The sequence below is a fragment of the Cricetulus griseus genome, assembly GCF_003668045.3.
Source record: "Cricetulus griseus strain 17A/GY chromosome 1 unlocalized genomic scaffold, alternate assembly CriGri-PICRH-1.0 chr1_0, whole genome shotgun sequence".
Taxonomy (NCBI): Eukaryota; Metazoa; Chordata; class Mammalia; order Rodentia; family Cricetidae; genus Cricetulus; species Cricetulus griseus.
In genome coordinates this window covers 60,995,229-61,008,653 of record NW_023276806.1, presented here as the reverse complement: position 1 = coordinate 61,008,653, position 13,425 = coordinate 60,995,229, and the positions used below count along the sequence as shown (strand labels likewise).

General features: G+C 44.1%; 1 protein-coding gene across 3 annotated transcripts; it reads left to right on the top strand.

Moving 5' to 3' along the window:
- Positions 1 to 68: 68 nt before the first annotated feature.
- Positions 69 to 10,992, top strand: Ctsk (cathepsin K). Of its 3 annotated transcripts, none has more exons than XM_027393628.2 (8): positions 69 to 1,735; positions 3,585 to 3,705; positions 4,121 to 4,243; positions 4,325 to 4,480; positions 5,543 to 5,761; positions 9,106 to 9,271; positions 9,453 to 9,558; positions 10,423 to 10,992. In XM_027393628.2, exons 2-8 carry the CDS (start codon positions 3,586 to 3,588, stop codon positions 10,520 to 10,522), a joined length of 990 nt encoding a protein of 329 aa, XP_027249429.1. In that variant the 5' UTR covers positions 69 to 1,735; position 3,585; the 3' UTR covers positions 10,523 to 10,992. The 3 variants fall into 3 exon arrangements, with proteins under 3 accessions (XP_027249429.1, XP_027249428.1, XP_027249427.1); XM_027393627.2 differs by having other exon boundaries at positions 3,527 to 3,705; XM_027393626.2 differs by lacking the exon at positions 69 to 1,735 and having other exon boundaries at positions 3,369 to 3,705.
- The last annotated feature ends 2,433 nt before the right edge of the window (positions 10,993 to 13,425 follow it).

The following is a 13,425-nucleotide window of genomic DNA, read 5'->3' as shown; positions in this document are numbered from 1 at the left end:
TGAAAGAATCCATAATTGGGCTCAGATACACCAGCATAAAGCATGGTCGAGTCTTGATTTCGGGAATTAGAGATCATAGGGTCCTGATCACTCAGCACCCTGTTTCTTGCTTACTTACCCTCCTGATCCTGACACATCGTGAGTAAAGTCAGTAGACACACTCTGGTCACACTGGGAGTGGGGGTTGTCTAACCTATTACAAGATGCTGGGAAGAGCTCTTGGAATTTGCAACCACTTGGGGACATGTGAATGTCTTACCCCCTGTATTTCCTCCCAATTGAAAGGAGGTAAGGGGATTGTCAACTTTAAGCTGTGCAAATGTGGATCTGAGCTTCCTCTACATGCGTGACGGGTCATTGGTACCTCTTGAAATCCAAAGGCGAGCCTGGACTCTGGAATTGGGGTGTTCGGAATCCAGCTAGAAACTGAATCTGGATTTGCGGCAATGCCCTTTCTATTCCAGGGTTCCTCACATCTGTTTATGGAATTCAGAGTCATGGTTGGCTGAGCTGGAGTCTTATGATGTGCCACATGCATGGATTTTGGGGAAGTGTTTGGAGATGATCTTGTGACTGGACCTAGTTGGGGATTTTAATGATTGAGATGCAGTGCTCATCAGATTCTACCATCTGAGAGTTTAGTGGAGTCACATGTATATCCGTCAGCCCGTCGTGGTTGATCCAAGGGTTGTAAATAATAGATGTTACATTGGGTGGCTTGCTTTCTTTTCTTAATGCTGCATTTGGGTCGTGAGCCTTGGGCTGCATGACGCTAGGCAAGCACACCACCACTGAGTTATGTTCCTCAGTCCTCTTTTAACTTCCATTTTAGACGGGAGCTCACCAAGTTTCCTAGGCTAGGCTTGAACTTGTAAGTCTGCTCTTCCTTATTCAGAGACAGCATCTCACTATATAGCCTTGGCTGACTTCAGACTCACTCTGTAGAACTGGTCTGACCTTGACCTCCCCTGCCCCTGCTGCCTTGTGCCAGGAGTGGGGTAAAGGTGTGCCCACAGCCAGCTGTGATTTGGCTTTAGATTCCTGACTGCCTGCACCATTACACACCTTCAGCTTTCTGTTTACTTTAAACCATTTCACCCTGACTTTCTGCACAGCCATAATGGGTTGGAACAGCTCCTCCCTGCCCAGAAACAGTAACATTAGCCAGCAGTCACAAAATTTTTTTAAAATGTTTAAATTGGAGCCTTCTATTGCCGTATATTGCTCTTTGGTGTGTCTCCACCCCCCCCCCACACACACACCATGTGCACGTGGCTCTGTGCCCCCTATCATCTCAGAAGAGGATCTGAGACAGAGTTGAAAATGGTTCAGGGGTTGGGGTGGGGGTAGGCCATGACTAAAAGGGTAGAAAACGATGGAATTCTCCAATAAGACATTCTGAGAAGGGGTGGAGACAACTAGATCTGTGTCTTTTTCATTTCCTCACCAAAGCCTCAATATGAATAATTTGCTGTCATATTTTTCCCCCAAAGAGTCAGATGAAACTGAACACTTAGCAGCTCTCAGGAACTTTGTGCAAACGTGTGTCCATCCTTCCACCCTAACCCCCCTCTCATCCTATCCCTGCCTCCCTCCCTCATCCAAATTTTCCAGCCATCGCTGGAGTTGACTTCCGCAATCCTGATGGAATAAATCTAGCCACCCTTAGTCTCCCACTCACAGTAGCCACACTTGCTGTCTGAAAGGAGCCTAGACAACAGATTCTCAACAACAGGTATCGTTTTTAACTTCTGGATCTTTCTGCATCTCATTCCTACCAGTTACCTTATTTTAAGAAGAGAAGGGATATAGTTGGTTGGGGATGCCTGAATAAAAAAATTGTATTTAGTTCATTTTCAGGCTAAATGCAAATCTTTAGGATTCTATGTATGACTGTGGATGTGAATGACGATGTGATTGTTGGTGAGAGATGAGGATTCTGTGAGCCTGCCTCCAAAGTGGATTCTTTCTGCAGCTCTGCTTAACTAAAGGGTTAACTGACTCCCTTGCTCCTGAGGAAGAGGAATAGTTAATGGCCACCTCCAAGCCTGTAACACTCTGCTATTAAATGCTCTGCTGGATATTTTATTGCTTTGCAAAGAGTACATAGAAGTGTAGTCAGTGTTGCACAAGTCATATGATGTGCTGGAGACAGGAAGTGGTTTTTAAACTTAAGAATTTGCAATTAAGTCACTGCAAGAAATTAATGAAGCCAGAGCAAATTCCTGAAAAGTTGTGAATTGTGGACTTGGTCATTATAGAATATTGTCCTTCTGTCTTGCATTTTCTTCTTACACATCTGCGGCTTTTGTCCTGTGAAGCAGCCACGTCTCTGAAAAAAAAAGAAAAAAAACCCATGGCATCTGGTTAAGATTAGAACCATTTCCTGCCTAAAGAGGGAGAGGATTGAGGAAAGGAGAAAATGGATAGGGCAAATGACACAGTGAACATATCTTAGATAAAAACTGCAAATTAGCCCTGTTCTTTCCTGGCAAGATCTGGCAAAGGAGGAAGGATGCCATGAACAAAGCAGGAAGCACACTGTAGATGGAACTGTCTCTAACCACGTTCACACTGTGCTTATTCTGTCCTCACTGGGGGTATTGGAGAAGAGCAGTGCCCAGCCTTTCCCAGTCACCGGCTCTGGTTGTCTGCCATGTATGCAGTTTTGATGGAACATCTTTGAGTTGGAATAATTGAAATCAGATGTCCCAGCACCCCACCCCCACTTCTGCCCATTATTGCTTTATCATGAAAATCGCCTGCAATTCTTTGTCTGTTTTCCACATACAGCCAACATTGCCAGCCTTATAGTTCAAAAGAAGGGATTCTTAAGCTAGGCATACTAACTCATGCCTTTAATCCTAGTGCAGGGTGGAAGAGGGGACAGACCTTTGAATTCAAAGCCATCTTGGTCAACATAGTGAGCTCAAGGCTAGACAAGACTTAGAGACTTACAAAGCAAAACCATATCTCTAAGAGACTTACAAAGCAAAACCATATCTCTAAAATCACGTTCCTGTGTGTGTGTGTGTGTGTGTGTGTGTGTGTGTGTGTGTGTGTGTGTAGTTCTTTTGGGTTTATGAATCCCTTAGGATTAATGCATGTATGTGTAATTTTCTGGTAGACAGAACTCATTTTTATAGCTCCTAAAAAGTTAAAAGGCACCTTTGTTGTGACTTTAAAAAAGCTGCTCCAGAGAGAATGACACCATGTGACAGAGTTCAATCAGAATGGTTTCTTTATTAAGGGAAAATGATTGTAAAAAGGGAAGGGGGTGAGGGGGAATCAGCCTCCATGGACAGGAGCAGTGGGCGAGAGAGGAGGGGAAAAGAGGGGAGGGGAGGGAGGAACAGCCAGGCGGGTGGGATAGGTGAGCAGGGCCCTTTTAAAGGGGAACATAGTGAACAGGCACAGATGGTGCTCTTAGTGGCAGCCTCTGAGGCATATACTGTCAGAACCCCAAAGGCAGGCCAGTACAAATGCCTTCCTGGTAATGTGTCTGCCATCATTTCCACACCCACAGGCTGGCTTAGACTGAACCTCCTGTCGATGGAAGTCTCCCCTAATTATTCCTCTCACAGGATGTGGGTGTTCAAGTTTCTGCTGCTACCCATGTTGAGCTTCGCTCTGTACCCTGAGGAGATGCTGGATACCCAGTGGGAGCTATGGAAGAAGACCCATAGGAAGCAGTATAACAGCAAGGTGCCTGGGGCCTGCAAGGGAAGCAGGGAGGAGGGCTGGGGCTTGAGGCCTCTGCTTTAGTTTTAGATTCCCTTCAATCAGAGTACAGTGCTTTGCCCCAAGCAAGCAGTCCCTATTGCCTAACTCTCCAGCTGGCTTTACTTTTGTGCGGCAGGCCCGCTGGAGGGATGGCTCAGGAACATCACTGAGTCCAGTACCCAGCACCAAAGATGTGTCTGTGCCGTGTGTATGTCTCATTATAATACTATTATGCTATGGTATCTCTAGAACTTTGCATATGTTTTTTGTTTTTGTGTGTGGACCTTTAAGTTCCCCAGCTAGATTGCAAACTCTTTTTGGTTATGGTACATTTTTCTCCTAAAACCTACCTATATAACGACACACAGTCAATGAATTTATTGACTGTTATATTTAGGTGGATGAAATCTCTCGGCGTTTAATTTGGGAAAAAAACCTGAAGCATATTTCTATCCATAACCTTGAGGCCTCTCTTGGTGTCCATACGTATGAACTGGCCATGAATCACTTGGGAGACATGGTGAGTTGCCTCTGGGATCCAGGCCCACCCACTGTTTTTACCATGGTCCCTGCTAATGCTTGGCCTTCTGCTTTGTCTCAGACCAGTGAAGAAGTGGTTCAGAAGATGACAGGACTCAAATTACCACCTTCTCACTCCCACAGTAATGACACTCTCTACATCCCAGAGTGGGAAGGCAGAGCCCCAGATGCCATCGACTATCGAAAGAAAGGATATGTTACTCCAGTCAAAAATCAGGTGTGCTTGCTTGTGTGTGTGTAGGTAGTCTGGCCTGAACTGAGGTATATCTTATGCTACAAGAATACATCATATTCTATTATTTAATCATTACCTATTTTGTATATATAGGGTTTTTTTCTGCTTTTAAAAACTTACAGTATTACAACAAGCATCTGATGCATATATTTTTGTGCTCATGTAGAAATATTTGTGCAAAGTAAATTCTAAAATTGTAGTTACTAGGACATAGAGAATTCTCCCCCCAAAGGTTTTTACAATATTAGATTCTTATCTGCAAGAGAATCTCAGTTTTCCTAGGATCTTAACAGCACAGGGCTGTGTCGTCAGTAAGATGAATTATTGATATAACATTCATTCTACAAATACCACCCTTCTCCTAGAACCAAGCAAGTAGGGTGCTAGCTACCTGGTAAAGAGTCAAGACTTCCTCCTCAAGAACTTCTTATTCTTAAAAAACAGAAAATCTGGGAAAAAGACAATTGTGCAGTCGAGGAGAGTAGACACTAATAATAGCTGACGATTCCTGAGAGATCTCTGTGCACAAGGAGTTTCTGTGATTTACATGTCAGTGAAGTCTCTCACTGCTCACAGGAGTCAATACATTAACTATAATACACTCCCTTTTCTGTTCTCACATTGCTCAGGCTGGCCTGCATCTCAGTATATGGCTGAGATTCACCTTGAACTCCTGATCTTCTTGCCTCTGCCTCTCAAGTGATGGAATTACAGGTATGTCCAACTAAGCCCAACTTATTCTCATTTTTAAAGGTAAGGAAACTGGGACACAGAGAAGTTCAGTAACAAATCAAGGTCACAAAACTAGTGTGCAAAACCAGGGTTAGACTTCAGGAGAACTGTCTCCAAAGCCACAAAGTACTGTACTTGACTCCAGTTAAAGGAAACAGTTATTACAGTTGTTATCATGGGGAACGACAATAAGGTTCACAACAAAACCAGCATTTGTGTTGAATTCACAAAATGTGTGAACATTTTTAGGCTGGTAGAAAGATGCACCCATGTGAAAATCCATGACTGACAGTTTTTCTGTATGTCTCTCAGGGTGAGTGTGGTTCCTGTTGGGCTTTTAGCTCTGCAGGTGCCCTGGAGGGCCAACTCAAGAAGAAGACAGGCAAACTCTTAAATCTCAGTCCTCAGAATCTTGTGGATTGTGTGTCTGAGAATTACGGCTGTGGAGGCGGCTATATGACCACTGCCTTCCGGTATGTGCAGACGAATGGGGGCATTGACTCTGAAGATGCTTATCCATATGTGGGTCAGGTGAGATGACACCCACCACAGTGTGGAGGCTGTGCGGGCTCTTCCCCCAGCATAACTTTGTTTCCTGTTGTTGTATCTGCTTCCCTCCCTCCCTCCCTCCCTCCCTCCCTCCCTCCCTCCCTCCCTCCCTCCTCCCTCCCTTCTTCCTTCCTTTCTTCCTTCCTTCCTTCCTTCCTTCCTTCCTTCCTTCCTTCCTTCCTTCCTTCCCCATCTCTCTCTTTTCTTTCTTCCTGTTCCTCCTTCCCCTTCTCTTTCTTTCCCTTTAATTTTTAGACAGTATCTTACTATGTATCCCAAGCTAGCCTAGCTTGGTCCCCTTTTTTTTGAGACAAGATCTCATATAGTCCATGTTGGCCTTGAACTTACTAAGTAGCTGAGGATGACCCTGAACTTGTCTTGCCTTGAGCTTCCCTGCTAGGATCACAGGCCTGGGTCCCACACATGGCTGTCCCACTTTCTTAATAGAATTGTCTTAGAAAGCCAAGTTTCTATAATATAGGAAAACTTTGAGCCATCTCTCCAGCCCCATTGGGTTTTTAATATAGTTGGGACTGATAGGCAATAGAATTCTTTGTGATATGGACCATTGAGAGAGGACCAGCAAGTTTTAGTGGTAAAAATGTTGGTGACTATCTGCTAAGGTGTGTCCTAAGCATATTTTCTTAAAAGGTTGGCTTATCCTTGATATTTAAGGAGATATCACAACATACTCAAATTCCATACTGCAGTCTGTAATGAAACCAGTATTTTATAAAATGTATTATTGTGTGTATTCAGCATGTTTGTATGTGCAGGTGGGCTGGTGCTATCTTGTGCAAGTAAAAGCCAGGGAAAACTTTCTGGATTCTCTCCTTCCACCATGGGCCCTGGGGGATCAAACTCCAGTTATCAGGCTTATTAAGCAAGAATTTTACCCACTATGACATCTAACCAAATGAGATTTAGCCACCAGGCCTGCTAATCTGGTGCATGCATGCACTCATGTAAGACTTAGAATACGGTATGTTTCTTTGGAACAGAATCACCTGGGTTTGAAGGCATCTGTATCTTAAAATTTACTATGTAATGTCCAATTGTTTTCCAAAACTTCTAACTCCTACCTACAGTAAGTAAGTGATTCACAGTCACGTCTTCAACAGTATATTTCCCTGGCTATTTGTGTTTCTTCTTGTAAACTGCTACTTAGGGGCCCAGTGGGCATGCTGTAATGGGAGGTGGGGGCAAGAGGATTAGGAATTCAAGATCATCCTAAGGTACATGGTGAATCTGAATGTAGCCACCCTGAGCTACAGGAGCTCCTATGCAGGGAAGGATGGGACAAAACACCAAAAACCAAAATAAAATGGAAAAGAAGGAGAGACACTCTATATAGAGTCTAGTTTGTTGTCTGTTAATTTACTGACATTACTTAACATATTTCCCAGTCACCAATTAAAGGATATATTTGAGAAAAGTATAAACTAAAGAACTAATTGACAACTTGCATCTTTTTAGAAGATTTTATTTTACGTGTATGAGTGTTTTGCCTGCATGTATGTAGATCATGAATGTGCCTGGTGCCCCAGAGGTTAGAAGGACATTGAACCTCTGGAACTGGAGTTACAGATGCTTGTGAACCACCATGTGGATGCTGGGTGCCAAGCTTAGGTCCTTTTGACTTCTGAGCTGTCCTTCTAGCCTGGCTTACATGATTTATCCAGCTCTATATTAATCATTTGTTAAGATTTTTTTTTTGTCCTGGGGTTTTGTTTGTTTGTTTTGAAATTGTGGTCTAGACTGGCCTGGGTGCACACAGACTCAGTCTCTCTGTCTCCTGAGATGGGTCAGAGTCTGGGCCATGGCAGGTCCTGATATTCTCTGAGTCCATTCACAAGACACTTCATTTCATTTGTTATTATTATATTTCATTTGCACAAGATCTTCTCTCTCCTTTTTTCTTTCTTCCTTCCTTCCCTTCTTTCTTTCATGAGATCATGCAGCACCAAGGCTTATCTAGAATTTGAGATCCCCTTGTGTCGTGCTGAGATCTCAGGGATGTGCCACACAATTGTGTCCTGTTGATCTGAGAAGTGTAACACCAGAATCACGTGGCAGAGAACAAACAGGTTTTGAGAAATTAAGGCAGTAAGTCACTGTAACCTTAGACTATCACATCAAATGCTGACAGTACTTTTGGTATTAAATCTGTGTTCTTATAGATACAACCTTAGGGTGTTAAAGGACTAGTGTGTAGCGGATTGCTGCCACAAAGAGCATCACCTTGACAAGACCTCATATTGTTAGCGAGGCTTGCAAAGCTTGCATGCTCTTAGAAGGTCAGAAGTTAAATTACTTAGTTATCAGTTCATTTTCATGTCATTTTACATACTTATTTCTATCTCTGATGAAAACATAAGGTCTAGCTAAACTCTTTACCCCATACTAGCATTCCTAAGTTGTATACAGAGGGTCAAGGCCATCTCTTGAACTGGGCTTGTTGTTGGCAAACTCCCCACAGAGCAGCTGGTACCTTCCTGCCCACTGAACCTTGCATATGCTTCATAGGCAGAAGATAATTTGCATTTTAAAAAAACTCTTATTTGAAAAATCTTTTCCTATCCTGCATTAGTAAAAACAGTCTCTTGAGATGGGAGAGGTGGGACATGCATGTAATCCCAGAACATGGAGGTAGAGGCCAGAGGGTCCAGTGGTTAGGGTCATCACTATATAGCTATGCACTGGGTTGAGGGCCAGCCTGGGCTATGTGGTACCCAGTCTCAGTAAGAAAAAGAAGATGGCCGGGCGTTGGTGGCACACTCGGGAGGCAGAGGCAGGCGGATCTCTGTGAGTTCGAGACCAGCCTGGTCTACAAGAGCTAGTTCCAGGACAGCCTCCAAAGCCACAGAGAAACCGTGTCTCGAAAAACCAAAAAGAGAGAGAGAGAGAGAGAGAGAGAGAGAGAGAGAGAGAGAGAGAGAGAGAGAGAGAAAGAAGATGGTGATGTGATGACAAGGGGCTAGAGAGATATCTGAGTGATAAAGAAAACGGTCTCTTTTGGAGTTGATTTTTGTGAGTGCTAGAAAGCAGGAAACCACTTCCCCCCTGCATTTTTTGTTTTTAGTTTTTGAGACAGGATCGTACTGTGTAGCCCAGGCTGGCCTTGAATTCATGACAATCTTCCTGCAGCCTCTTGATTTCTGGGTTTACAAGTGTGCATCACCAAACCTGGCTTCTTTACATAGTTTTCTAAAATGGTAAGACCCAAAGACTAGTCCATTACCTCTAACATTGGTTGACTTTCTTACCAACTTATTGCCAGTTGTTTAACTGCAGTCCTATTCCACCCTTGATTTTCTTTTTTCCAGGATCAAAGTTGTATGTACAACCCAACAGCAAAGGCAGCTAAATGCAGAGGGTACAGAGAGATCCCTGTGGGCAGTGAGAAGGCCCTGAAGAGAGCAGTGGCTCGGGTGGGACCCATCTCTGTGTCAATTGACGCCAGCTTGACCTCTTTCCAGTTTTACAGCAGAGGTGAGAGCCTCTTCCTGTGCAGCCCCCTCTGCTAGGGTGCGGGTGTGCTTGCGAGAGAGAGGCTTGAGTACTTGGCCCCTGCTGCAGCGCAGGGCATCTCAGTTGTAAGCCCCGACTGAGACAAGGGAACATGCAGGACCCCTCAGGTTGCAGAGAAGCTCACCCACAGTTTGTTTCGTAGGTGTGTACTATGACGAAAATTGCGACGGTGATAATGTGAACCATGCCGTGTTGGTAGTGGGCTATGGCGCCCAGAAGGGAAACAAGCACTGGATAATTAAGAACAGGTAACAGTGAGAGAGAGCACTGCTGCCATCTGACCACCTCTGCAGATCTGCCTCCCACTTCAGTTTGTGACAAACCCTGTTTTCTAACCACACTGTCCTAACACATCCCACTTTCCCACCTACCATCAATTTTACGTCCTTCTGCCTCCTCCCACGCCCACAAAGTGCATTCGTCCCTCACGTTCAGTCTCAATCACCACCTGTCCGTCACGTTTCCTCCTCTTTCACCTCTCCTCCTCTGGAGACCGGGTAATGTAGCTCCTGCTGGCCTGAACTCACTGTGTAGACCAAGCCAGCATGGAACTCGCAGAGAGCCACCCGCCTCTGTCTCCCAGGTACTGGGATTAAAGGCCTGCGACAACACACCCGGCAGTCTCCACTGTCTTTAAAACCTGTCTTAGTTTCTTCTGTTGCTGTGATAAAGTATTCTGACAAAGTAACCTACGGGAGAAAAGGCTTATTTCGCAGTCCCAGGGCACCGTACATCAAGGCAGGGGTCTAGGCCATCAGGGTTTGAAGCTGCTGTCACAGCACAGCCGAAGTTGGGAACAGAGAGATGAGCACAATGGATGCTGGTGTTTGGCTTGATGTCCCCGTTTTCTACAGTCCAGGGTCTGTGCAAGGAATAGTCTCCCATCACTTAACATTGTCGAGATTATTCCCACAAGTCCATCTCCCAACTGATTCTAGATTCTGTTAAGTTGACAATTAACACTGTTACAGAACCAACCTGGGTAGCACACCTTCTTTCCACGTCATGGCTTTAAGACTTACTCAGTTTTTATATTATTAGTGAACTACAGTAAGCGTTTTAAGGACTATATAAATTAAGGTGATAAGTATCTTTCTCCATTGGTTCTACAGCTGGGGAGAAAGCTGGGGAAACAAAGGATATGTTCTCTTGGCTCGGAATAGAAACAACGCGTGTGGCATTACCAACCTGGCCAGCTTCCCCAAGATGTGATTCCAGCCAGCCAACCCATCCTGTTCTCCTGTTCCTTCTTTGATGGTGCCATGTATCTGTGTATTTTGGAGGGAGTTAACAAAGCACTCCTGAAGCGGATTGTTGTCACGAAGACTGCTTAGTTTCTCTTCATTGGTGCTCCCAGTGACACCTCTGTAACTTTGCTTCTCTCCACCCAAGCCCCCTTTCTTTGTGGACACAATAGGAAACTCTCTGAGAGTTATATTTAGACTCTTAAGCTCTCTGGCCACAGACTCACCTGATGCTGTGCAGACAGACACTGGAGGTCCCCAGCAGGCTGGAGGGACTTCCCAAGTCCCTGTCTCCCATATGCTCCAGGGCACATTTCTGTTTTCCACCAAGATCCACAAACTGATTCATAATTCTTTGACAAATCTACACAATAAATATGTGTGCTTTTCTTTCTCTGAATTTAAAATAAAGTATCTCATTTACAATTTAATAAGTGACATTGCATCTACACTGGTGTTGGATATGGTGCTCACCTGCATTTATAATGTACTTACTGTATCATGAGAACTGTAAATTTCTGGCCCTAAGAAGATCTTTCAATATTTAAAACTGCCATGAAGCTGGACATAGTGCACTGTGCCAATGGTACCAGTACCCGAGAGACAGAGGCAGGGGGATCACAGCAGTAACTGACATGTATACCTAAGCTTTCAAAAATCAGATTTGGTGGTGCACGCCTTTAATTCCAGCACTCGGGAGGTAGAGGCAGGTGGATCTCTGTGAGTTCGAGACCAGCCTGGTCTACAAGAGCTAGTTCCAGGACAGCCTCCAAAGCCACAGAGAAACCCTGTCTTGAAAAACCAAAAAAGAAAAAAAAAAAAAATCAGGTTTCCTGAGGTTGTTTTATTGTATTTTATTTTTGAGACAGAGTCTCAGTTAGACAAGGCTGTCCTCAAACTCACTATGAATCTGAGATTGATGATGAAGTGAATTCCTGGTCAGAGATTTTTTTTTTTTTAAGAAAAATAAACCAGTCTTATATGTAGCATATGCTGGTCTCAGACTCAAGATCCTCCTGTCTCTACCTCCCAGAAATGGGGTTGTAGTCTTGTGCACCACCATGCAGGACTGAAGATGCCTTATAATAGTTTTTAGGTTGTATTGCTGCTAGAACAAGGGTTCTCAGCCTTCCTAATACTGCAAGCCTTTAATACAGTTTCATGTTGTGGTGACCCCCATTCATAAAATTATTTTTGTTTCTACTTCATAATGTAAATCTGTGTTTTCTGATGGTCTGTGATGACCCCTGTGGAAGGGTCTTTCAACCCCAAAAGGGTTGCAACCTACAGGTTGAGAACCACGTTCTAGAAGAATAAATTAGCACAACGTGTTTTTCCATTTTCCACAAAATACTGTTATATCGTGACAAAGGTTCACAGTTGGCCAGGCTATGGTGGTACACGCCTTTAATCCCAGCAGTCAGGAGGAAAAGGCAGGCAGATCTTTGTGAGTTCAGACCAGCCTGGTCTATAGAGTGAGTTCCAGGACAGCTAGGACTGTTACACAGAGAAATCTTATCTTGAAAAAAATAGTGTTCATAGTTACTGAATATTCATATTCATTGTCATGCACTCTGGTTTAAAATATTTTTAAATTTAGCCAGTTGGTGGTGGTGCATGCCTTTAATCCCAGTACTCAGGAGACAGAGGCAGGTAGATCTCAAGGCCAGCCTGGTCTACAGATCAAGTTTCAGGATAGCCAGGGCTACACAGAGAACTCTGTCTCAAAACAAAAACCAAAGAAACACAAAAACTGAATATGCATTTTGAATTATTTATTTTATATATATGGGTGTTTTGTCTGCATGTATGTCTGCCATGTGCATGCCTGGTATCTACACAGGCCCGAAGAGGGTATCCGATCTCCTGGGGCTGGATTGTGAATGTTGAGAGTCAAACCTTTGGTAGAGAGCTGCTAGTGCTCTCTGTAACATGACAAAAGACCCAGAGACAGATAATGGGGTTCAAAGCAAAGCAGCCACCAGCCACCAGCTCTCACCTCTAGCTCAAGCTGAAAGGGCTGTTCCACACAGGAGCACTTCACCAAGTCTCAAACTGCAGTCGCTCCTCAGTGCGGCTGGAGAACAAATGCCTCATACTGAATCCTTGCTCCTGTTTTTTATTCCCCACTAGTGCTGGGATTAAAGGTGTGAGCTATAATTCTCTTTTAGACTGATTCAATCTTGTGTAGATCTGGGAGGTCTTGTACTCACAGAGATCCATCTACCTCTTAACCCTGAGTCCTAGGATTAAAGGTGTGTACCACCACCTCCTAGCTTCTGGCTGCTGGGATTAAAGGTGTGTGCCTAGGGGCTGGAGAGATGGCTCAGAGGTTAAGAGCACTGACTGTTCTTCCAGAGGTCCTGAGTTCAATCCCCAGCAACCACATGGTGGCTCACAACCATCCCGTTATGAGATCTGGTGCCCTCTTCTGGAGTGCAGATATACATGGAAGCAGAATGTTGTATACAATAAATAAATAAAATATTTTTTTTTAAAAAAAGGTGTGTGCCTAGTTTTCTATGGCTTATGGCTGACTTTGCTTTCAGACAAGCTTTAATAAATCAAGTAATATATCACTACAGCTCTCAACCTCTGAGCCCTCTCTCCAGCCCCCAAGTCACACTTCTTTCATTCTTGGCAAACCCCTCTTCTACTTTTTTGGCCTTTAGGATATGCCAGGTACATATAGGGTAGCATATGCCTCTGTGAGTTTGAGGCCAGCCTGTTCTATATAGTGAATCCCAATTCAGCCAGCCTACATAGTGAGATCCTGTCTTAAACCTCCCCACCCCAAAATACATGGACGTGTAGCAAGCAATATTTAAGCTTAAAGCAATGGAAAAAATCAGTTCTGCCTTGAAGCATGTC